Source organism: Bos indicus, chromosome 10, assembly GCF_029378745.1.
Source record: "Bos indicus isolate NIAB-ARS_2022 breed Sahiwal x Tharparkar chromosome 10, NIAB-ARS_B.indTharparkar_mat_pri_1.0, whole genome shotgun sequence".
Taxonomy (NCBI): Eukaryota; Metazoa; Chordata; class Mammalia; order Artiodactyla; family Bovidae; genus Bos; species Bos indicus.
Window position 1 is genome coordinate 85,351,708 of NC_091769.1, and position 24,538 is coordinate 85,376,245.

The window sequence follows — 24,538 nt, forward strand, 5'->3', positions numbered from 1 at the left end:
CAAAACTAATACAATATTGTAAAGTTTAAAAAAAAAAAAATGTTGTCTTCTCTTATTCTACGCAGCAATGAACAGTTTCTCAATCAGATTGTAACATGAGACGAAAAGTGGATTTTATACCATAACAGGCAACAACCAGCTCAGTGGTTAGACAGAAAAGAAGTTCCAAAGCACTTGCGAAAGCCAAACCTGCACCAGAAAAAGGTCATGGTCACTGTTTGGTGGACCTGCTGCCCATCTGATCCACTACAGCTTTCTGAATCCTGGCAAAACCATTATATCTGAGAAGTATGCTCATCAAATCGACAAGATGCACCAAAAACTGCAATGCCTGCAGCCGGCTTTGGTCAACAGAAAGGGCCCAACATCATACAACCAACACTTCAAAAGTTGAACAAATTGGGCTATGAAGTTTTGTCTCATCCAGCACATTCACCTGACCTCTCAGCAGCTGACTACAACGTACTTCTTCAAGCATCTCAAAACTTTTTGCAGGGAAAATGCTTCCACAACCAGCAGAATGCAGAAAATTCTTTCCAAGAGTTCATTGAATCTCAAAGCACGGATTTTTATGCTACAGTAATAAATTTATTTCTCATTGGCAAGAATGTGTTGATTATAATGGTTCCTATTTTGATTAATAAAGATGTGTTTGAGCCTAGTTATAATGATTTAAAATTCATAGTCCAAAACCACAGTTACTTTTGTACCAACCTAATAGTATATTCACAGAAGTATGCAACTGCTGTGACAATCTAATTTTGGAATATTTCCATCACCCTGAAAAGAAGCCACATAACCATTAGCCGTCACTCCCGTTCCCCCAGTTCCACTCCCCAATCAGCCCTAAGTGATTGTTAACCTACTTTTTGCCTCTGGATTTCACTCCTTTTTATTGCCAAATAATATTCCATTGTATGGATATGTCACATTACTCATCAGTTGGTGGACATTTGGGTATGTCCACTTTTTGGCTATTATGAAAATGCAGCTATGAATATTCGTGTGCAAGTTTTTGTGCCATCATTTTAAACTTTCTTTTGACGTGGGATGTGTTTGTGTAAGTTTTGCATTGGACTCTGTGGATATAATTTTAACTAGGTGTAAATACAATATATATCACCCAATATGTATATCAATTCAGTTCAGTCACTCAGTCATGTCTGACTCTTTGCGACCACATGGACTGCAGCACACCAAGCTTCCCTGTCCATCACCAACTCCCGGAGCTTGCTCAAACTCATGTCTGTCGAGTCAGTGATGTCATCCTCAGCTGACGATGGTGATACAATCTTATCCTCTGTCATCCCCTTCTTCTCCTGCCTTCAGTCTTGCCTTGCATCAGGGTCTTTTCCAATGAGTCAGTGCTTCGAGTCAGGTGGCCAAAGTACTGGAGTTTCAGGTTTAGCATCAGTCCTTCCAATGAATATTCAGGACTGATTTCCTTTAGGATTGACTAGTTTGATCTCTTTGCAGTCCAAGGGACTCTCAGGAGTCTTCTCCAACAACACAGTTCAAAGCTTCGATTCTTCAGCACTCAGCTTTCTTTATAGTCCAGTAATATCTAAATACATTTTGCTTAAACTTAAAGATAACTTAACTGTTTATTGATCTCTCCTTTGTATTCTTGAGTCACTCAGAAACTGAGTAAGCAAAAACATAAGTCTTTTGATTTCATCATTCTCAGTATTGGATTCTATTGCGAAGCTCTAGAGTTGGATATTTCATATCTTGAGCTAGGATGGAGAATAGCATATTGTGAATCTTTTTGCAGTTGGCTGACTGTAATGGCTAACTGACAGCAATAGGTCATACCCTCTGTTTTTTTTTGTTTCTTTGTTTTGCCTGCTCCAGGTCTTTGTTGCTGCGCATGAGCTTTTTCGCTAGTTGCCGCATGTAGGTTTCTCTCGTTACGGAGCATGGGCTCTAGAGAGTGTGGGCTCAGAAGTAGCGCCTCATGGACTTAGTTGCACCATGGCATGTGGGATCTTAGTCCCCCAACCAGGGATCAAACTCGCGTCCCCTGTATTGGAAAGCAAACTCCTAACCTCTTGGAGCACCAAAGAAGTCCCATGTTTTGTTGTTATTTTTAACCTTGGTCATATATTCTTATTTTGTTTTTGCATAGAGTAAAACTTTGGAAGAATAGAATGCTTCTGGCACATAGAGATTCATTTCTTTATTGACATTTAACCTCAGAGATAGATACATCATTGATTATACAGATGAAGTGAATGTACCCAGTAACTCAAGCTGAACTTGGGCAATCATTAAGAAGGTAATTCAAACAATGTGATTAATGTTAGAAATATTTAAGTGTTTTATTCACATTGTCTTCTGGCCTTTGACTCAACTCTGGATTTATTAGAAATAATACTCCTCAGTCAAATCAGAACTAGATTACTAGGGGCTTAATAAATAGTCTTCATTTAAAATAAACTTTTTAGCATGCTTCTCTACTGTCCAAAAAAATAAGTGTTAGGTTTGTTTGGTTAAAGGAATGCTAGCTTATTAGAACCAACATGAATAGAGAGGAAAAGACTAATCTAAAATGTGGTTTTTAGGTAGAATTAGTTCAGGTTGATCTTAGAAGCACAGAATTTTTAACTCATTAAGGTAGTATATCCTCCACCCTGGATTTCATAAATTATGTCTTTTGAATAAGAAATAAAAATGTTTAAAACTTTAAGAGAGGAGGAGGAAATGATAACCCACTCCAGTATTCTTGCCTGGAAAATCCCATGGATAGAGAAGCCTGGCGGTCTACAGTCCATGGAGTCACAAAGAATCCAACATGACGTAGCAACTAAATAACAACATCTGTTAGTTAATTTGGTGGGGGGAAATTCTTTTACAATGTACTGTGCTTAAAATATCTTACAATTTTATTTGTCAATTATACCTCAGCAAAGCTGAAAAAAAATTTTTTAATAAATTTTAAGGGAATTCCCTGGCGATCCAATGGTTAGGACTTCACATTCTCATTAGTGATGGCCCAGGTTCGAATTTTGATTGGAGAACTAAAGTCCCACAAGATCCACAGTACAGCCAAAAAAAACTTTACCAAATAAAACTTTTAAAATAAATGCATAGTAAATGTTTCCATTTTTTCAAAAATCTTGTGAAAACATCAGTCTTAAAACTCCACTTGGGAACAAATCATTTGACTTAATTGTGGTTTGGTTGTTGATGGTCACGACTTTTGCTTAACCAAATATGGTAAATAATTATAATTGGTTTGTTTCTGCCAGATTTGCGTAGATCAGATTTGTGACTTGTTTAATTTCTTAAAGCAGGGCCATTTCTTTTACTACTTTGCTAGCCACAAGAAATCCCAAACGGTCCTGGGAATTAAGAAAGTACTTAGAATTTATTCTAAGATTTATTTCATAATATTCACTTGATTTTTACCCCGTGGCCTAGTGGAAAGCATTTAGAAAGGCTGTCCTTAGTTTGCCGCGTCGTTCCTAGATACTGTATTCCTAAAGGGTCAGTTCAAGTATCACTCCTTTTCTGAAGCTTTTCCTATCCATCCAGCTCAAACCTTCTGCAGATTTGATTGTCCCCATGTCTGTCTTTGAAATGTATTGTTTACTCCTTTTATAGCTTAGATGACATTATTTGATAATTATTTATTTTCCAGTCTGTCTTCTGCCAGATTCTCAAATTTAAGGATTATATTATAACCTTAACACTAAGTATAATGCATGGCACTAGAGATTGAGCTGGAGTTTTGATAAAAAATTCTTATCCTTGGCTGAATTTTAATTTCTCCCTTTGTGGCTCATAGAGAAGATAGTGTCAGTTTTCTGCATTTAGTTTTATGGTAAGAAGTATGCTTTATGATCATAATTTTAACCAATTAAAATTTTATTAATAATTCTTTTAGTAATTAGAACTAGAGACAAAATCAGAGTCTGGCTAAGATAGGTCATGTCTGATTCTTTGCAATCCCATGGGCTGCAGCTCACCAGGCTCTTCTGTCCATGGGGTTTTTCCGGCAAGAATACTTGAGTGGGTTGCCATTTCTTCAGGGGATCTTCCAGACCCAGGGATAGAACCTGCATCTCTGGTATCTCCTGCATTAGACAGGCAGATTCTTTATCACTAAGCCACCTGGGAAGCCCAGGTAAGATAAGTTAGTGGTCCTCAAACTTTGAGCTTGCATCAGAATCACATTTAGAAAACTAAGATCAATGGCATCCGGTCCCATCACTTCATGGCAAAAATAGATGGGGAAACAATGGAAACAGTGACAGACTTTATTTTCCTGGGCTCCAAAATCACTGCAGATGGTGACTACACCCATGAAATTAAAAGGTGCTTGCTCCTTAGAAGAAAAGCTATGACAAACCTAGACAGAATATTAAAAAGCAGAGACATTACTTTGCCGACAAAGGTCCGACTAATCAAAGCTATGGTTTTTCCAGTAATCATTAATGGATGTGAGAGTTGGACCATAAAGAAAGCCGAGCGCTGAAGAATTTATGCTTTTGAACTGTGGTGTTGGAGGAGACTCTTGAGAGTCCCTTGGACTGCAAGGATTTCCAACCAGTCCATCCTAAAGGAAATCAGTCCTGAATATTCATTGGAAGGACGGGTGCTGAAACTGAAGCTCCAATCCTTTGGCCACATAAGGAGAAGACCCGACTTACTAGAAAAGAGCTGCCACAACTACTGAAGCCCACACACCCTAGAGCTCATGAGCTGAAACTAGAGAAGTCACTGCCATGAGAAACCCTCACACTGCAAGGAAGGGTAGCCCCTGCACTCTACAACCAGAGAAAGCCTGCACACAGCAAAGATGACCCAGTGTAGCCAAAAGTTAACAAATAAATAATCTTAAAAAAAATAATAATGGGCATGTCATAAGAACTTGTTGATTAGTTGAGGAAACAAGTTTAGAACTCTGACCTTTGATTTTTGTTGCCAGTGGTCTAGCATCTATAAAATGCTTCTTTTCTTTTTCGCTTCTTTATTGGCTTGAGTGCAAATAAAATAAATGAAAAATGTGTTTTAAATTTAATTATTAAACATTATAGTAAATGTTTATATACTGTCTAACCAGATTTCCCCTTATATTTTGCCATGTTGATCACACATAAGTTGTTTTTAAGATCTTAAATTATCACCTGTACTGTCAATGAAAGAGTGTTTTTTCTTTCAGCATAAGCTTACTATAAGGCTTCCCTGGTGGATCAGTGGTAAAGAATTCACCTTCAAATGCAGGAGGCGTGGGTTCAATCCCTGGGTTGGGAAGGTTCCTCAGAGAAGGAAATGGCAAACCCACTCCAGTATTCTTGCCTGGGAAAAGCCGTGGACACAGGAGCCTGGTGGACTATAGTCCATGGGGTCACAAAAGAGTCAGACACAACTGAGTGACTAAACAACATGCTTATTATGTTAACTATATATAAACTCTCTATATAGTTATTATATATAATCTATATATTAAACTATATCAGATCAGATCAGATCAGTCGCTCAGTCGTGTCCGACTCTTTGTGACCCCATGAATCGCAGCACGCCAGACCTCCCTGTCCATCACCAACTCCCGGAGTTCAGTCAGACTCACGTCCATCGAGTCGGTGATGCCATCCAGCCATCTCATCCTCTGTCGTCCCCTTCTCCTCCTGCCCCCATCCTTCCCAGCATCAGAGTCTTTTCCAGTGAGTCAACTCTTCGCATGAGGTGGCCAAAGTACTGCAGTTTCAGCTTCAGCATCATTCCTTCCGAAGAAATCCCAGGGCTGATCTCCTTCAGAATGAACTGGTTGGATCTCCCTGCAGTCCAAGGGACTCTCAAGACTCTTCTCCAACACCACAGTTCAAAGGCATCAATTCTTCAGCGCTCAGCTTTCTTCACAGTCCAACTTTCACATCCATACATGACCACAGGAAAAACCATAGCCTTGACTAGATGAACCTTTGTTGGCAAAGTAATGTCTCTGCTTTTCAATATGCTATCCAGGTTGGTCATAACTTTTCTTCCAAGGAGTAAGCGTCTTTTAATATCATGGCTGCAGTCACCATCTGCAGTGATTGTGGAGCCCAGAAAAATAAAAGTCTACCACTGTTTCCACTGTTTCCCCATCTATTTCCCATGAAGTGATGGAACGAGATGCCATGATCTTCGTTTTCTGAATGTTGAGCTTTAAGCCCACTTTTTCACTCTCCACTTTCACCTTCATCAAGAGGCTTTTTAGTTCCTCTTCACTTTCTGCCATAAGGGTGGTGTCATCTGCATATCTGAGGTTATTGATATTTCTCCCGGCAATCTTGATTCCAGCTTGTGTTTCTTCCAGTCCAGCATTTCTCATGATGTACTCTGCATATAAGTTAAATAAACAGGGTGACAATATACAGCCTTGATGTACTCCTTTTCCTATCTGGAACCAGTCTGTTGTTCCATGTCCAGTTCTAACTACTAAACTGTATAGTTATTATATATAGATTAAACTCTGGAGTTTCCATGAAGTGGACTACTATACACAGTATAATGTAATTTTACGGCTGAGGATATTTTTATGTTCTAATTCACAAATGTAAATCAGATTTTTCAGAAACATCAAAACTGGATATTTGAAAAACACAGATGGTTAACTAGCTGTAATTTCAACTCACAAGTAAACTAACCATTACCATATTGTTAGGGACCTGGGCCCTTGGCCCCTTTAATCAATAGAAATTGATACAAGGCCAGATAAGAATTCTAGTCAGGGCTTCATTAGGGCTGTGCTGCAGCATGAGGGAGGGAAAACAAGGAGCAGGTACTCTTGCTATCTCCCCAGAGAAGCTGCTTGGGTCCTTAAAGGGAGTAACAGCAGGGGCAGGTCTGTGAACTGGGCAGGAGGCATAGCTTAGGTGATCAGCCCACTCCATGGTGACACTGTGTGCAGGGATCCTACATAATACCCTGCTTTTGCTCTCCACCTCTCAGAAATGGCAGTTGGTCCCAGGTCCTTTTTGTATCCTCTTGTTCATAACTGTCCTAACTGTAATTGTTTTCAGTCCATTATTGTTTCTTTGTATTCTGTTGCTCAGAGAGATGTTAGTCCAGGTGCAAGCACTCTGGTTAAAGGTTCCAGGTCCCTTTAACATGACTACCTAGGTAGACACATCATACAATCAAGTTCTCACCTTGATGTGATGTTCTTTTGCAAGAAATTCAGGGATTTTCCTGGTAGTCCAGTGGCTAAGAATCCACTTTGCAATGTAGGGGACTCAGGTTCGATCCCTAATCGGGGAACTAAGATCCTGCATGCCGTAGATATACTAAGCCCGTGCACCGCAACTAAAGATCCCTCATGCTGCAGTGAAGATCAGAGATCCTGCTTGCCACAACTTAAGACCTGATGCAGCCAAATAAATAAATAGTTTTTTTTTTTTAATTCATAATCAAGTGAAAACAGTAATTGTTGTACATTTGTACTACTACATGATTTTAAAGGAAAAAGATTTTTAAATTAAGCCTTGCTGGATGAATATTATCAGTGAAATTCACTTGGTCGTGTCCTATTCTTTGCGCCCCCATGGAATTCTCCAGGCCAGAATACTGGAGTGGGTAGCCTTTCCCTTCTCCAAGGGATCTTCTCAACCCAAGAATCAAACCCAGGTCTCCTGCATTGCAGGTGGATTCTTTACCAACTGGGCTGTCAGGGAAGCAAATACTATATATTGGGTATTTTTTCCAAGTCATTTAGGGAAAATATCTTTAAAAGTCTCTTCCACTGATGAATTTATTGTCTGGTCAAGTTGAGAACATGACCCATACATATGTGAAACTACATTGCAATCAATTAAAATCAAATTATCAGAACAAGTAGTTTGTTTTAAATTGGATAAATCATCTATGAAGTAAGAGTGATCCAATTAAAGTAGGATTAGGGAGGTGATAATTTATATTCACAGCTGTTGATGGTGTGAAATTTAGCTGGACTAGTGAATTGGCTTCCCTGGTGGCTCAGACAGTAAAGAATCTGCCTGCTATACGTGAGACCTGGGTTCAGTCCCTAGGTTGGGAAGATCCCCTAGATAAGGAAATGGCAACCCACTCCAGTATTCTTGCCTAGAGAATTCCATGGACAGAGGAGCCTGATGGTCTGTATAGTCCATGGGGTCCCAAAGACTCAGGTATGACTTAGCCTCTAACAAACACGCTGATGAACGTTTAGATTAAGCTATTCATTTCTGTAACTTGTTAGCTATTGGACTGGTCTAGACCTTAAAGTTACTCTTACTACTGACCCTAAAGCTTTATTTTTATTTTATTGAAGTGTAGTTGATTTGCAATACTGTGTTAATTTCTGCTGTAGTGACCCTAAAGCTTTTTCAGTTCAAAAAAATTTCAATTCAAAATTCAATAAATGAGTAACCAAGGACTTATTCTTTCCACCTCCCAAAGAATTTTATAGGAGCAAAATGTTGAGCAAGAGAGCTGCACTTGTAGCTATTTTATGAATAAACTGAAAATTGTGCTCTTAGAGTTGTCAGTGTGGTTCCTTAAATAATTAAGAAAGGTTGGAAGGCAGCAGGTTCGTATCATTAGGCTTCACCTGAGTAAGATTTGGTGGACTTTAAAAAATGTTATCTGCTTTTGATCGTTTGGTCATGTGTAATTTGTTCCTCATCCAAGGAATTTAACGATGGAAATAAACACTCATGACATAAAAACTCACCCCCTTTCTCAAGCTTTTTCTGTCTATCCATTTCCAAGCCCTCTGTATAATTAATTGTCCTCATCTCTGTTCCCTGGCCTACTCTTCATTGTATTATGATATGCAATGATAATGAGAAAAAGCTATATTTCCAGAAGAGCAGTTGGTGAAGTTTGCTTTTTATTATGAAGATTTTGCAAATGTTACTAAAGTAGTGAGAATGCTATAATGAATTCCACATACCCATCCCCAACTTCAGTCAGCTTTCTGCTATTCTTGTTTTATCTCTGCCCTCTTATATCACACTTTTGTTGTGGTTGTGTTGTTGGCTGGAGTATTTCAAAGCAAATCCTAGTGCCATGGCATTCATAAGTACTTTAGTATGTATCTCTAACCAAGAAGCCCTTTTAAAAACACAATTATTATACTAAACAAAATAAAATAATAATTCCTTAATAACATAATCCTTGTCCAATTTGGCTAAAACTGTTTTTCACAGTTGGTTTGTGTGAGTTGGTATCTGGAGAAGGTCTGCACATTTGCATTTGGTTGACATCAGACTTCAGCCTCTTAATCTTCTCTATAAATAGGCATGCTCTGTTCTTCTAGAGCTCCCCCAACCCCGCCAGTGCTGTTTAATTATTGAAGAAACTAGGTTGTTTGTATGGGAAGATCTCCTGCATTTTAAATTTGGATGATTTTTATCCTAGTGGTAGCATTTCACGCTTTCCTGTTTTCCCCCCAAATTTCATGCAGTCTAGTGGAGTTAGAGAATAAAGTGATTTTGGAATCAGTCTTTTTGGAAAGAATGGTTCATACATGTACTTGCTATTGCTGCATATCAGAAAGCATAAGACCTTCATTTGTTCCAGTTTCAATGAGGATCATTGGGTTTAGGTGGTGTACATCTGATCTCTTTCATAATAAAAGTGATAATTATCAGTAGCAGCTATTTGGTTTTCCTGAAATATAGTCCAGAGAGGAAAGGCAAGAAAAAAAGATTGGTTTTTCCCCCCTTTTACTTACTGATTTTCAGAACATAAGATGAGTTGAAATAACTAAGGACTTTTAAGAAACATCATAGGTATTTATATTTAATATTATTTCTAACTACTATAATTATTATTCTTTCTGACAGTCAGAACTGTCCCATCTTTAGTTAGTGGACACCCCTTTTTGTTGACTCCTGTGTTGTTTGACGTGACTCCAGTAATCTTTGGTAACTTCTTTCCTTTCAGCATGTCAAGATATTCTGTGTTCATTTACTTCTTCAGACTTAGAATCTCATCCATATCTCCAAGTAACCTTGGTTCCTTTTAGTAGAAATCTAAGTATTAAGAGTATTCGTTAGTACTGAACTGTCAGGCTTCTGGTCCTTTTCCATGGACAGAGTTTGTAAACGAGTGTTGTTGTTTGTTTTTTTTTTTTTTCAAGAAAAGAAGTTGTATTCGTACCAATATGCCTAGTTCAAATTAAAAATGTTTAAGGGTATTAATTGATTTTTAAAAATTTTAATTTTTCTGAAGTATGGTCAATTTCAGAGAAGGCAATGGCACCCCACTCCAGTACTCTTGCTTGGAAAATCCCATGGACAGAGGAGCCTGGTAGGCTGCAGTCCATGGGGTCTCTAGGAGTCGGACACGACTGGGTGACTTCACTTTCACTTTTTACTTTCATGCATCGGAGGAGGAAATGGCAACCCACTCCAGTGTTCTTGCCTGGAGAATCCCAGGGACAGGGGAGCCTGGTGGGCTGCCGTCTATGGGGTCGCACAGAGTCGGACACGACTGAAGTGACTTAGCATAGCATAGCATGGTCGATTTACAGTGTGTTAGTTTCAAGTGTATAGCGAAGCGATTCAGTTATACTTTCTTTTGTAGATTCTTGTTTCATTTATAACATTTTTGATTTTGATTTTTTTGAAATGTGCGGGCTTCTCATTGCGGTGGCTTCTCTTGTTGCAGAGCACGGGCTCTAGGGCGTGTCGTCTTAGTAGTTGTGGCTCCGAGGTGCTAGAACACAGCTCAGTAGTTGTGGTGCACAGGCTTAGTTGCTCCGTAGCATGTCGGATCTTCCTGGATCAAGGATTGAACCCATGTCTCCTGCATTGGCAGGTGGATTCTTTACTACTGAGCCGCCAGATCAGTTCAGTTCAATTCAGTTGCTCAGTCATGTCTGACTCTTTGCGACTCCATGAATCGCGGCACGCCAGGCCTCCCTGTCCATCACCAACTCCCGGAGTTCACTCAGACTCATGTCCATCGAGTCCGTGATGCCATCCAGCTGTCTCATCCTCTGTCGTCCCCTTCTCCTCCTGCCCCCAATCCTTCCCAGCATCAGAGTCTTTTCCAGTGAGTCAACTCTTCGCATGAGGTGGTCAAAGTACTGGAGTTTCAGCTTTAGCATCATTCCTTCCGAAGAAATCCCAGGGCTGATCTCCTTCAGAATGGACTGGTTGGATCTCCCTGCAGTCCTTGGGGCTCTCAAGAGTCTTCTCCAACACCACAGTTCAAAAGCATCAATTCTTTGGCGCTCAGCCTTCTTCACAGTCCAACTCTCACATCCATACATGACCACTGGAAAAACCATAGCCTTGACTAGACGGACCTTTGTTGGCAAAGTAATGTCTCTGCTTTTGAATATGCTATCTAGGTTGGTCATAACTTTCCTTCCAAGGAGTAAGCGTCTTTTAATTTCATGGCTGCAGTCACCATCTGCAGTGATTGTGGAGCCCAGAAAAATAAAGTCTACCACTGTTTCCACTGTTTCCCCATCTATTTCCCATGAAGTGATGGAACGAGATGCCATGATCTTCGTTTTCTGAATGTTGAGCTTTAAGCCAACTTTTTCACTCTCCACTTTCACCTTCATCAAGAGGCTTTTTAGTTCCTCTTCACTTTCTGCCATAAGGGTGGTGTCATCTGCATATCTGAGGTTATTGATATTTCTCCCAGCAATCTTGATTCCAGCGTGTGCTTCTTTCAGCCCAGCATTTCTCGTGATGTACTCTGCATGTACAAGATGGGTCAGGGCCAGACCCATCTAATTCCAAAGCCAGACAAGAGAAATCCTTCCTACTGTATACATTGTCTCTCTTTACCAGAAGGAAAGCAGAGAACACAAAGTTAACATTGTAAATGGTTTAGTCTCTTGTTTTAACCTGGCAGAAATACAGTGTTTTATCTTTTTTTTTTTTTTTCTGTTTACATTTACTACTGAATGACTACAAATACATGTAATCAAAATACATGTGCTTATTTTCTGTGGGAATATTTTTTATGTAAGAAAATAGAAAAACATATCTTCTTATCTAAGTTAAGTAAAACAATTTCAATATCTGTTTTTATTGTTTTCAATTTAATTATGGTTCTCTGTTTAAAATACTGTAGCAAAAATATCCCCCAGATATTTCTAGCCTATTAAAATGATGCCCCTTCTAAGTATCCTATTTATTTATTTAACAAATATTTTTTAAAATCTATATTCAGGGTATTTTATAGTGTATATTTGAAATAACTTCACTAAATGAAATAACCAAAACATGCAAGGTTTTGTAAATAGCCATTAAATTTTAGGGGGAATTTTTTTTCTTGTGCCAGCACTTACTGAGCACCTAAATGTACCATCTTAAGTCTTACAACAACTGACTCAGGTAGGTAGTAAACCCCCATTTTACAGATGAAGTAACTGAGGCATAGAGAGGCTACATAATTTACCTGAGATCACTATCTAATAAGTGATAGATTCAGACCTAAAGTTCAAATCCTTTGCTATCGTAAGTTTTTCTATATCATATATAATATATTAAAAAGTCCTATCAAACAACAAGAAAGTACGGAAATATATTTTTCCTTGCTGGTGAGTTAAGTCCATACTACCGTCCTATGAACCATGCGTGAAGATACATAGACATTTTCTTTGCTGTCTTAAACCAAAACTATCTGCAGTTAAAACTCAAGATTCTAATTTTACAAACAAGGCCACCTCTAACAAAATTAAAATAAAATTACATTATCCCCTGGCTTAAAGAAGAATTCTCCAGTAACTATAGAAGTGCTTGTGGTGTGAAGAGAGCATCTTAAATCTCCATGTAAGTCATACACAAAGTGTTATTGCAGTGAAAAAATAGTGGCGTGAATAATACCTGCTCACAGCCCAAGACACTTGTGTGTATCTTGGACCTCAGTGTTTGTTGGATTTTGCAATTTCATGAGCAAGATTTGTATTTTTGTAAAGTTCTATATTTCTGTGTGTCCCACTTGATGTCACATCTGTATTCTCAGATTGTAGCGTTCCATTAAAAAATATAAATAATCTCAGCCCCTCCTCCCTCCTCCCCCTCCCCCCACACTCATTTTGTATAATATGGTAATGATATCACCGTAGCAGTAATTATGGGTCATCTTCATTTCTTTCATCTCTGCCTGTTCTGATGGCTTCATTCCTTTGACGGAAAAGATTTGGCTCTGGGTGCTATGATTATTTTGTTAAGCGTTATTCGAATAGACAGGAGTGAGAGAAATTAATCAATCCAAATGCAATTAGCATCATGTTTAACCCAGTGATGGACGTCTCAAGGTGAAACAGCTAGGGGAGTTTCAGACATTATTATTCAATCCGGTGGTTCTTATCTAAATTATAATCAAGAGAGGTTTTTATTGGCCTCGCAGTGTGAAGATGTAACTCTTTCCCTGGCCTGGGGGTCAGTAAGACTGGGGCCTGCATCCTCTGTAGATGTTTGCTACTGCCAGCACCCTGAGGTGGGGATGAGTAGGAAAGTTGTCTTAATGAACAAGTCCTTTGAAATTTATCTATGCTGGGATCCTGGTCTGAATTTCCTGGGAGTGGGATATTGCCTGTGAATAAATTACTCTAACTTGGGGCAAAATATTTTGTGTCCTGATGAAGTCACTTTGACTAGTCACTCTTTCTTAACCTTGCGTGATAGATCATTATTGCTGTACTTACTTTATGAATGAGGAAATTAAGGCTGTGTGAATCTACTAGCCTTTGGTCATAGTGTTTCACCACAATCTATATTAAGTACAGGCCCTGAAGTGTGAATGTTCTGTGAACATTTATGAGCATTTAATAAAAGTTTGCCCCAAGAATATTGATCCATTGCTTTGATCTCATTGCCTTTCGCTCAGCTGAGTTCGCCCTTGAAAAGGGAACCAAGTGAAATAGGCCTCTGGGCCCTCTGGAGAGGAAACATACCACAGACAAGAAGTTGTTAGGTCTCATTTCTTGAACATAGATCTTTGGGGTCGCTTGTTGTTTTGGTTTGTTTTTTAGTAGGGAGAAGAATGATAAAAAGGATTGAATATTTGAAATCTTGTCTTGTTTTGCTTTTGAAAGAGGGCAGGACAGGGAGAGTTGATGGAGAAACACAGGCTTTTGCTTGAATACATTTTTCAAATACCTGACAATTAAGATTCTTCTGCTTTCAATCTTCAGGCATCATGGCTGACATTTCCCGTATTTTATGTTCCTGCTTGATGTTTTATATTCTGAGAATATATCTGTTGGCTGGATATTTCTGTCTTTTTTTTCCTCCATTGTGAAAAGCCATTAAAATTATTTTCCATATTGGAACTATCCAAATGCGTTTACCTGTATGTTGAGTCCTGGTTTTTTTTTTTATATTACTTCTTAGATAAAACAGTCTCTGGAAATGACCCTTACTATGAGTTGGAAAAAAAAATGTTTGACATAAAATTATCTTTTTCTGAATTCAGTGGAGAGAAGACTCTTCTTAGCCAAGCCACCCTTTTCGGAAGAAAAAGTCCTGTTGGAGAGACAGAACACTCTATAGAAACAGAATCTGGAAAATGTGCCCCCAAAAGGATTTTTTGAGAATTCTTAGGATGAAGATTTTCATAGTCAATGATAAGTTTGGTCACAGAGGTAGCACCCAGGCTATTCTTTCCTTAGATATGTATTTCATTGTCCTTTTGAAATGCTTATGCCCAGGGAATTTTAAGCAAAGGCCTCTGTCTGCTTTCAAACACTGCTTTTATATAGAGAAAAGAAAGATTTCTACCACGTACTCTTACGTGGGTTGACTCTCCCATGAGTTGATTGAGGGTGGTCTGTGGCCCTTATTACAATTATACCACTTTCTGAGGGCCACCAGTGTTCTAATGAGGTCCCAGGAGCCCTTCTCACCCAGGGACTTCATGCCCAGTTCATAGCACCTTCTGTTCTTGACAGTGGCCCCAGCCCCTTCTGCTCTCACATCAGAGGCATTATAAAGTACTTAGTCCTTGACTTGAATTATCGATCACTTAGTGGTAGGTTTTGTGCGGAGGTCTGACTGGAGCATGGTGAGGTATCTCACCTCGCAGCCTGCTCGGGCACTGCTCTGCTGTATGCCGGCTCTATGCCAGAGTGACGGGAAACCCTTCCCTCCCCGTTCCTATGAGAGAGACATCGGCTCTATGAATCCCAGTGGTTTCCTTTGTTCTCCTCTGATGTACCAAGATACCTGTGAACTGCTGGCTAGCTGTCTCCAAGGCCTCTTCTCATTTATGTGACTTTTCCCTCATACCTAGAACCTTGTAGGTTGGGTCTCTACGTGACTAAGCTGTTCATCCACCGCCTTCATGCTTCTCTCCTGCACAGTGCACACTGATGACTACCAGGTCCCTCTTCATTGTTAGAACACTTTCAACCAAAAAATATTTGTTAAAGAAAAGTCAAAACTGTAATCAAAACAAATGGCACATCATTTCCACAAAGTGTCTTCTATAAATCTAGTTAAATAGATAACCATTTAACACATGGATTTAAACCAAACTAACTAGGGTTTTATGTGCTCCTTTTTGCTAGAAGGAGCTGCTCGTACAGTTAAGGAAGGTTGCTGCCCCAACTAGTACCCAGGTTTGAGCCTCCAGAATAAACCTGTTACACAAATGCAAGACAGTCGTGTTTCCCTTCATGTTTGAGATCTTTTAAAAAATAAATAGTTTATCCCCTTTTTGCCACTCCTGGTGCTGCTTGTATGCTCAGTTGGGGCTGACCTGGTACCTCTTTTGTGACATGGCAGCTAAGGATGCCATTGTTTCTTGTGGCCGATGGATGCCCAAGGAAGGAGTCATCATATTAATGAAAACCAAGAACAGTCATCGTGTTAATTTGAAGGTGGCAGGGCAGGACAGTTCTGTGGCACACAGATAAAGCATATACCACTTAGTTAACTAATGAAGGTTTACTGTGAAAGATAGGGTTTGTCAATCAGGTAGATTAGATTCCGATTTAATGGGCAGCCAATTCATGAAGCAGATGCACTGTAAGAGCAAAATAACTTACTGGGATATGAAAGACAAGAGCTGAATGAGCACGCCGCTGATGAGGAGGGGCACTGTCACAGAACCGGAATTCGGCCGCATTTGTTGTCAATCAAAACATAACATTGGTCATTTAGGGTTTTTTTGTTTTAAAGGAATATGCTCATGTACATCACCAGTTACTTGAAGTGCATAAAGAAGTGAGAAAGGAGTACACGAAAGAACAGAAAAATCCATGCTGTACTAGCCAAGATGCAGTCGGTGTTCCAGCAGCAGACAGGAGGTGTCTGCTTTGAAGGAACTTGCTCTTTACTCCAGAAGTCAGTTCCCTCAGACCAAGAGGACATGCTCAGTTTGTCTCTCCCACAACCTGACTACTACAGTATGGCTTTTTCTATTTTTTCCTGTATGCCTTCCTCACTCTTCACTGTACTTCAAGTAACTGGTGATGTAGATGAGCATATTACCCACCCCCTTTTAAAAAAGAAAACAACTAAATATAATGTTATGTTCTGATGGACAACAACTGGGGCAGAATTCTGGTTCTGTGACAGTCTTCCTCCTTTCCTCCATCAGTGGCGTGCTCATTCAGCCCTTGTCTTCCATATTCCAGTAAGTTATTTCGCTCTCACTGTTTAACAGAAAACAAACAAAAATCCTTGCATACAATTCTCCTGTTCAATTGGAGAATTTTTTTAATATTTTTCACTTTATCACTGTAAAACCTAAGGCGTTTTTTAACTTTTTTGTACATTAGCTGTTATGTGTAGGGCAATCTGTCTTAAAGCAGGGATAAATTGCTCTAAGAGAAATGAATCCTTGATAATTTTCCCATTAAGCATCTTGTGGCTTAAATAAACTTCCTGTTTGACGTGAAAGAAAGAGTCATATAGTAGCTAGCATTTACCAAATGCCTGTGTGACCCTTGTATTAACCCCACCTTGAACAGATGAGGAGTTTGAAACACAGAGAGATGACTCTGGCAACTTGCCTGCAGTGGTTCAGGCTCAGTATGGGAGCTGGGATTTTGAATCTGAGCCTGGCTAATGCTAAAAACCCTGCTCTTGGGAATTCCTTGGCAGTCCAATGGTTAGGACTCCACGCTTACACTGCTGGGAGCCTGGGTTCAGTCCCTGGTTGGGGAACTAGTCCCGAAAGCTGCATGGTGCGGCCAAAAAATTAAAAAAAAATAAAAGCCCTGCTCTTTTCACAACATTATGCTGTCTCCTTTGTTTCCTGGCCACTCATATTAGAGTCTCCTGAACAGTCTGTTGTTGCTCTTCAGGATGTGAGAGAACCACTGAAAAGTAACTCTCCTCCACCTGACTAATATTTTTAATTATATTGAGACACAGAAATATTTAAAATAGTTTGCATTAGAACTGAAAACCAAATGCTATGAGTTTCTTCCATTTCATTAAAAGTTACTTAATCTTTCGATTGTCTCCTGTCTTAAAGCCAAGCAGAATTTTATCAGGCAATTGCCTCAAAGTTATAATCTGGAAAATCTTTCCGTAATGAAACCCATATGTCATGGGCGAAAGGTGCAGAGCCCTGGCAGAGAGGGCTGGTCTCATGAGAGCTTGTGCACCCAATCTCGTTAACCAGGGTGCCTCTGGTAATCCCTCATCCCCTCACCAGTGAGAAATCAATCTGTACCACTGAAATCTTTTTCAACCAGCCACCAGAAAATTTACTGCAGAGAAGGCAGTTTGGGGATAGTCATTGTGGAAAGGGAGCCAGAGGCAAGGCTGAGTGTAGGCTGGAGGAATTGGAGAGTCTAAAGAAGAGATTACATTCAAGCACACACCACCTTCACCGCAAGCAGGATGGAGTCCTCCCTTCAGCCCTGACCTCTCTAACGTGTACCCAGGTATTTACAACTGCCATGAACCTGACAGCCCTAGGGAACCTGTGAAGGGGTACTAGAACCAGCATCAACCTGAAAGTTGATTTTAGTTTATCCGTTTGTTGTCTTTAAATGTGTACACGTTGTCCCCCTGTCTCTCACTCCGTAGCAGTTCTCATGTTCACCCTTTGGTGAGAGTCTTGATTGCGGCTTTCTCGGTTTTTGGTCTGTGCCCAGCCTAGCAGGGCCCGTAAATCACAGCTTGATGTGGAGGTCGTGCTTCTCTTCTGCACGGCATACACTGTGGTGGCTGAGCACCAATGGATCCCCCTTGGCTTAGTGATTACACTGTGGTAGCAGTGTTGCCCTTCTGTTGAGTCTTAGAATCCTAGAGAATTAATCCGGAACTAGAAGATAGTTAAGAAATGGTGTTGACTCCAGATAAAACTCTCTAGCAATTTTATTGTCCCCAGGACGGTCTTCTGACACATTGTGGGGAAAAAAGAACCAGGAGAGAAGGCAGAAATCAGAATTGCCAAGCTGAGGAGCATAGAATCTTACCCTGACTATTAATGCAAGGATTATACTGAGAAGAAGGGATGGAACTAGGCAGGAGGATGTAGAAATACCTTCGTCTCCTCTGTCAGCAAGCTGTCGTCTTCTCTAAAGGTTTTTCCCCAACGAGATTTGAGATCCTTGGTGGGAGTTTTTTAGTAAAATATATTTACATATAAAACCGTACTGGAAGGTGTGTGGGGGTGTGTGTGTGTGTGTAGAAGAGGAATACGGAATAGTAGCAGAAGGCTGTCTCTACTCCTAATGGGATTTTGTAGCAGCATGTGCGAGTTTGTTTCAGAAGTCAAAAATGAACAGATGTTGGTATAAATTACCTCTGTGTCTGATGTCTTGCAAATTAAAAGCGCGGTTGGCATCACTAAACAATTTCACTAGGTTTGGGGGGTGCAGTTAGCGGGCGGTGATTACTGTAGCAGGTCGGTAAGAATCTTCATGATGCAGTAGAACAGGAGAGCCAAGGATAGAGAGATGAGGAATAAAACCAGGGGTATATGAATTAATCAGAGATGTTAACATCGCTGATGACAAGTGAACAGGAGGGCACGTGCTCTGGAGCAGCCGCTGACCTGCAGCAATTTCTCTGTGCACAGAAAGGGGTTGGTGCTTAGGATGTGATTTATAGGGTACAGCCCTCTTTTAGGGAGCAGCTATGTCAGGAATTCGTATATCTCCTATATAGGACCAGCGAGTAGGAAAACTTTCTCCCCTCCCATGTAGAAGATGATGTCTTTTGAATTACTTCTACTTTTACGGTGGTTTTGCTGCAGCTCTGTGTACTTAGATTAGGTTGAAGGGGGAGGAATGATTGAGTAGAAAGGGGGTTGTTAAAAAGGATTGGTTAGATTCAAGGAGAGCTTGCCACTGAGAGACTTTGGAATATCCGTTTATTTCTCTTTTTAAATCCTTTTGATCCCTCGAATAGATTGGATTTTGTAAAATTTTAGGTCTTAAAATATTGGTCATTTTCCCATTTGGGGAAAAAACAGTAAAGAATTGGGTTATATGAAGTGCAAGAGGCAGAAATAATTAGTAAAATCAGTACAATGCTCTTAGCCCAGGATTTTTGGAACAAGGCTCAGTTCTACCCACTGAGTTTTTTTTATTACCCAAGTCTGATTTCTAAAGCACCTGCTTCTAGCCATGCTGCAGGCTCATTGGATACTGTGTTTAAAGTCATTAGTAAGCACTGGAGAATAGACAGAAAACCTATCCAAGGAGGAATAAATGATGAGACCCACTCTGAACAAAAGTATAAGTAGTCATTTCCTATAGGATCAGGCTGAGGGGAAGATTCCAAGAATTGGGATGTTTGAGATTGCTAGTCTGCCTTATCACAATCCACTCACTTATTCACTCAGGAAATACTGCGTACAAGGGAAGCAGCAGACTACCAACTTCCTCTGAAAGGTGATGTTTTAATAATGTTACCACTGCACTAAGCATGATCATGGCTGAATACCCAAGAGGGCAGAGCAGGTGGCATTAATCTGCTACTCATTTTACGGATGAGGAAACTGAGGCTCAGAGATCCTACCCAACTCAAGGTGTCACCCAGCTGACAAATACTAGAGTTGGAACTTAATTCAGAGCCTGTATTCTCTGAAAGAAGTCCATGCTGCCTCCCCTGGTCAAGAAAACACTTGTTTGGATTTCTCCTAGAGTAGTTAGTCCTGTGCCTGGATCTATCCATAAATCTGGTATTACTTTCATCAAGGGAAATGACTTTCCTGCCAAACAAGGTAAATTTTAAAAGACTCCCACAGTGTAGAGAGTGGAGCAGTGAGGGTCACCAACAAGTCTTACTGTTTGTCTGTGGAAGGGAAGGAAACTGACTACTGTGTGCCCACTTGGTTCCAGTTCTTTTGTGTATCATCATTCATCTAGCCAGCATTTATCAGCAGATACTGAGTTCAGTGCTGTGCTAGGTGCTGGCCATATAAACAATAGTAAAATACCACCTCTGCCCTCAGTTCTTACATTTCCATGAAAGAAGACAATCACATCAACAAGTAATTGCAAGTCTTGTAGGAACTTTGTATGTATGGAGTTTGGCATAAGCCCACTGAAGGAATGGTCAGTTTGATTTTGGCCAGGGTAGGGTTGTGGGTATATGAGATAAAACCCAGGACTGGGGCTTCCATTCCTAGTTAATGGGATTTCCTTTTCCTTTGTTGGAGCTTTGAACTTGTGAAAGATAGGGAATGAGTAGACTACAGTTACCTAAAACTTTCCAGTAGTTACAAAGTTTGTACTGTTTTCTTTCTTTCTTGTAGAACTAAACCGAGAACAATTCAATATGGGTGGTAGGGGTGGGAAGTGGGCACCCGTCATCTGGCACCATTTGCTCTGCTGGGAAGGAAAACACAGAGCCTAGGGTGAAGGTCCTTCTCATCCCAGCAGGTGCCTCCCTAGTCATCTCCTTTGGCCAAGATGGAGACATGTCCCTGGGAAGCCAGGGGCACCGCAGCCTGCTGTGTGTCCACCGTGTGGTTCCAGACTTCTGGACTCCAGCTATAGAAAACTTTCAGCACTGTTACATCCATCCAAGAGACATAAAAAGAGGATCCATTTAAGAGACATAGGGATAAGGATGAAGGGGGTTATGCCACATATGATTTTTGAGAATTTGCTTGACCGAGCTAAAACTGGGGGCTTCTAAAGTGGGTCTTGTAATTGAGAAATGTTTTACTTTGATTTTCAGAGCCTCATATGTAGGAAAGTAGCTGTATAAACCCTCTTGTAACTACAGCATTCAAAGATTGATGGTGCTGCAAGTCAGAGAAAGACACATAAACCTTGCCTGGCTATATTAAATATCTAAGGACTGACAATGCCAAGAGAGAGAAGACCAAAGCTCTATAAACCCTACTTTATTACTCCATCCACAGATGAACTGCACTGAGGGAATATAAACCCTGTTATATTACAGTGTCCAGGGACTACCACTCCTGAGAGATGGGGTAAATGATCTCTAATTTTGATTTGAGATTATAAATGTCCAGAGACCAACAATCTAGAAAAGACTGTGATCTTGGTTGGATTTTAGCTTCCAGAAGCAAACCTCCTGAGACAGTGAACATGAGTCTTAGGTTACATTCTTGAGGGAGAGAGGGATTTGGGGGGAGTTCCCTGGTGATTTTTTTAAAAGGGTAAATGATAAAGATTTCCCCAGTTGGCCTGCACCTTATAGTAATTACCAACTTCAGGACAGTGTTGGTAATTACTATAGTTGTCAAGAGTGCTTTGTGTTTCCTTCTTTTTGGAGCTTAGTAGGGATGGAATCTGTTAGGATAGCAACTTTGTATACAATTTATGTCAATGTGCATTCTCAAATTAAGCCTTCCTGTGAACCCTTTTTCAGAGTTTAGGTGTTCATTGATCTTTCATGTACTTTGTGATTCCAGCCAGAGAGATGACAAGGGGGAAGTTCCTCAACATTCTAGAGAAGCCCAAGAAGTAGCAGCTGCTTGTGGACAGGATGTCCTGGGGCCCGGAACCATGCTTCCTTCCCAGTGCAGCTCTGAAGATGCACACCTCACTGCTTCCTGACCAGAGGCCAGAGGGTGCACTCCAGAATTCACCCTCTCCCCTGCTTCTGGCACTCTGCACCTCTGAGGACGTTCGACAGCAAGAGAAGAATCTGCTCTACCCAAGGATCGGTGCAGTGATTCCATCAGCTTCCAGACTTTGACCGTCTCAACCTCGGATGCTGGTGACACCAGAGAGCATATCATTCTTAAAGGTCAAAGTCCTGCTTTCTCGTTTCCAGAAGTGATTCAGGAGCTCCAGGATCTTACAGTTGATTTGATTCAGTGATGGCAAAGTCAGTTGAGACATGTTGATTGGACGAGTTCCTTTGAATCGTACTTCATCTCTTAGGAAGTATTTATGATGCTAGGAGACCAGAGGCCAATTAGATTCTGGACCAGTTAGATTCAGGTCAGGGTACAGTTTGACCTGCAAACCCACCAATGTATACTAGGTTCCAGGAATCCCCAGCTAGAGAAATGCTTTTGAAATTCTACACCTCTCATGATAGTCGCATCCCCCAATGCCTTCTGTTCCCTACCTCCAACGGCCCCCCATGTGTCTGACTCCAGAGAGTGGGATCCCTGTGTACCAACTCCCTCCTGGGATTAGCTTGTACAGTGAAAGGCGCATGCAGGGTTGCATTGGGTTCTAGATATCAAGACTAGCTTAAAGATGATGGAAAGGACTTTTGAGTTCTGCTTAATCTGTTGCAGATTCAAGTGAGAAAGTAGGTATGGCCTGAAAGATAGAACGGGATTGAGTGCAGAAGTTCCCATTTGATTAAAAACTAGAAATTGTAATTGACCTTAAGGGAATGTGCTATGGAATGGTGGCAATATTTTGCTTGCCCCGCTATCCCATCTCATAGCACAGATTAGATAGTTCACTCATATAACAGAAATACACACACACACACACACACACACACAGAAGAGAAAGAATTTCTTGACTCTACAATTCTTATGGAGCTCTTTGTCCACTATCTATGTTACGACCTGAAAATCTAGCCCATGTTTAAAATTGATTGTAAGTATTCTCCTTATTTTGTCTTGTAAGTTAGCCCCCAGCTTCTGTTATTTTGAGAAGTTCATGGGGTTTCCTAAACCTTATGAAAAGAAGGTCCATGTGGCAGTAGTGTGTTAGTGTTTAGACACTAGGGATGTTGTGGTCAAGGTCTGATGCGGAGTGTCTGGCTAGGGTACAGCACTGCTCAGTTGAACAGCTGGTCCGTTAGCCGTTTCCTGACACTTCTGCCTTGTTTCCCGTGCTAGAAGTAAGGCTGGGTTTTTCTTTCATTTGCTTCCTTTGACCATCCATGCAATTTTACTTATTGATCAGGGTGGGTGGAATTTAACACAAGACATTAAAAGAGAGTATGAGAAGGCAAACATTCTGTTTGGATGCGATATATAAGGTTAGGCTAGAGAGGTTTTGATTTTAAGTAAAGCTTATCATTGACATTCCTTTATCTTAAATACGGTTAAAGAATGTAAAAGATGGGGAGAGAGAAGGAAGGAGGGCTGTGCAAAAAAATAATGCCACAATGTCAGATTCTAACTTTGCTCTGTTTTTTGAGAATTGATGGTGTCAGGCACTTCTAAGTGCTTGAGGATATTGAGAAATAGATGGAGAACATGGGGGTACCTCCCTCAAACCAACTCCGGTCTGTAACCTGGTTTTGGGGTCTGCTTTGGCCTCTTCCTTTTACTGTCATCTTATCCACCAGCACTTAATATACGTATATGTTTTAGAATTGCAATATTTATTGGTTTTGTATTTGCTGTCCTTAGAAATGTTATTGATGTATTTTTATATTGATAATATAAATTTATGTACAATGTGTGCATGTATGTATTTTAGGATGTTAGAGGATTGTACTTTGTATATGGTGGTTTCTGTGTCGTCATAATAAATATTTACGTTTTATTAGGAAAGTGAGTTTTTCCTCGAAAGGTCAACTTGCATATTTAAAGCACAGACCTCATCAGAAAGCACAGCTATAACAGCAGATGACCGACTGTCTTCCCTTTAATATCACGCTGGGCGATGTGGGGCTTTGTGATCATCTACCACAGGGTCTCCAGCTACCAGCCACCCAACTCATTGTTTCATACCTCCCCTCGTCTGCTAATAAAGTCTAGACCCGTCCTCCTGGCATTTAAAACTCTCTACATGTAACCCTAAATAACCCTCCAGTTTGGTTTCCTTTCTCTCCAATATATGAAGTCTCTATCCCAGTTAATCTGAACAGTCCCCAGTTCCTCACTTACGTGCCTTTGTGGATGCCATTGAGTTCCTAGAAGCCTTGGATCCTTTTCCTGCCCATCAACCTGTTCTTCCTGTAAAACCCCATGATCCAACTGGGCATAATCCTTCCCCCTGCGTTCTCACAGCATTTATTTATACCACCCTTATGACTCTTATTACGACAGTCTACCTTATATTTCAGTGATCTGAGTACATATCTTAGTCCCCACTAATTTATCTGCTCCCCGAGATTGTGGCTGTCTCCCACACATCTAAGTTCTGCAGTGGCTTCTCTGAACTGGAGGTTCATGACCTGTTTGTTTGCATGCTTCCAGTTAAACATGACATATCAAAAGCAAATATTTCTCTGCCACCTGCTATAAACCCTTA

General features: G+C 40.4%; 1 protein-coding gene across 9 annotated transcripts in view; it reads left to right on the forward strand.

Annotated features, from left to right (window-relative positions):
- LIN52 (lin-52 DREAM MuvB core complex component) overlaps positions 1–23,835 on the forward strand; it is a 113,045-nt gene extending 89,210 nt beyond the window's left edge. For 8 of the 9 annotated variants that reach the window (XR_011569000.1, XM_070797858.1, XM_070797861.1 and 5 more), the window contains one exon: positions 21,775–23,835. Coding sequence is in view for 5 of the 9 variants with exons in the window: in XM_019969222.2 (XP_019824781.1) it covers positions 21,775–21,830 (56 nt within the window). In the remaining 4 variants the exon portion in view is untranslated. Of the gene's footprint in view, positions 1–65; positions 662–21,774 lie in introns of those variants that run through there. The other variant, XM_070797860.1, reaches the window with a different exon arrangement.
- Positions 23,836–24,538: the final 703 nt, after the last annotated feature.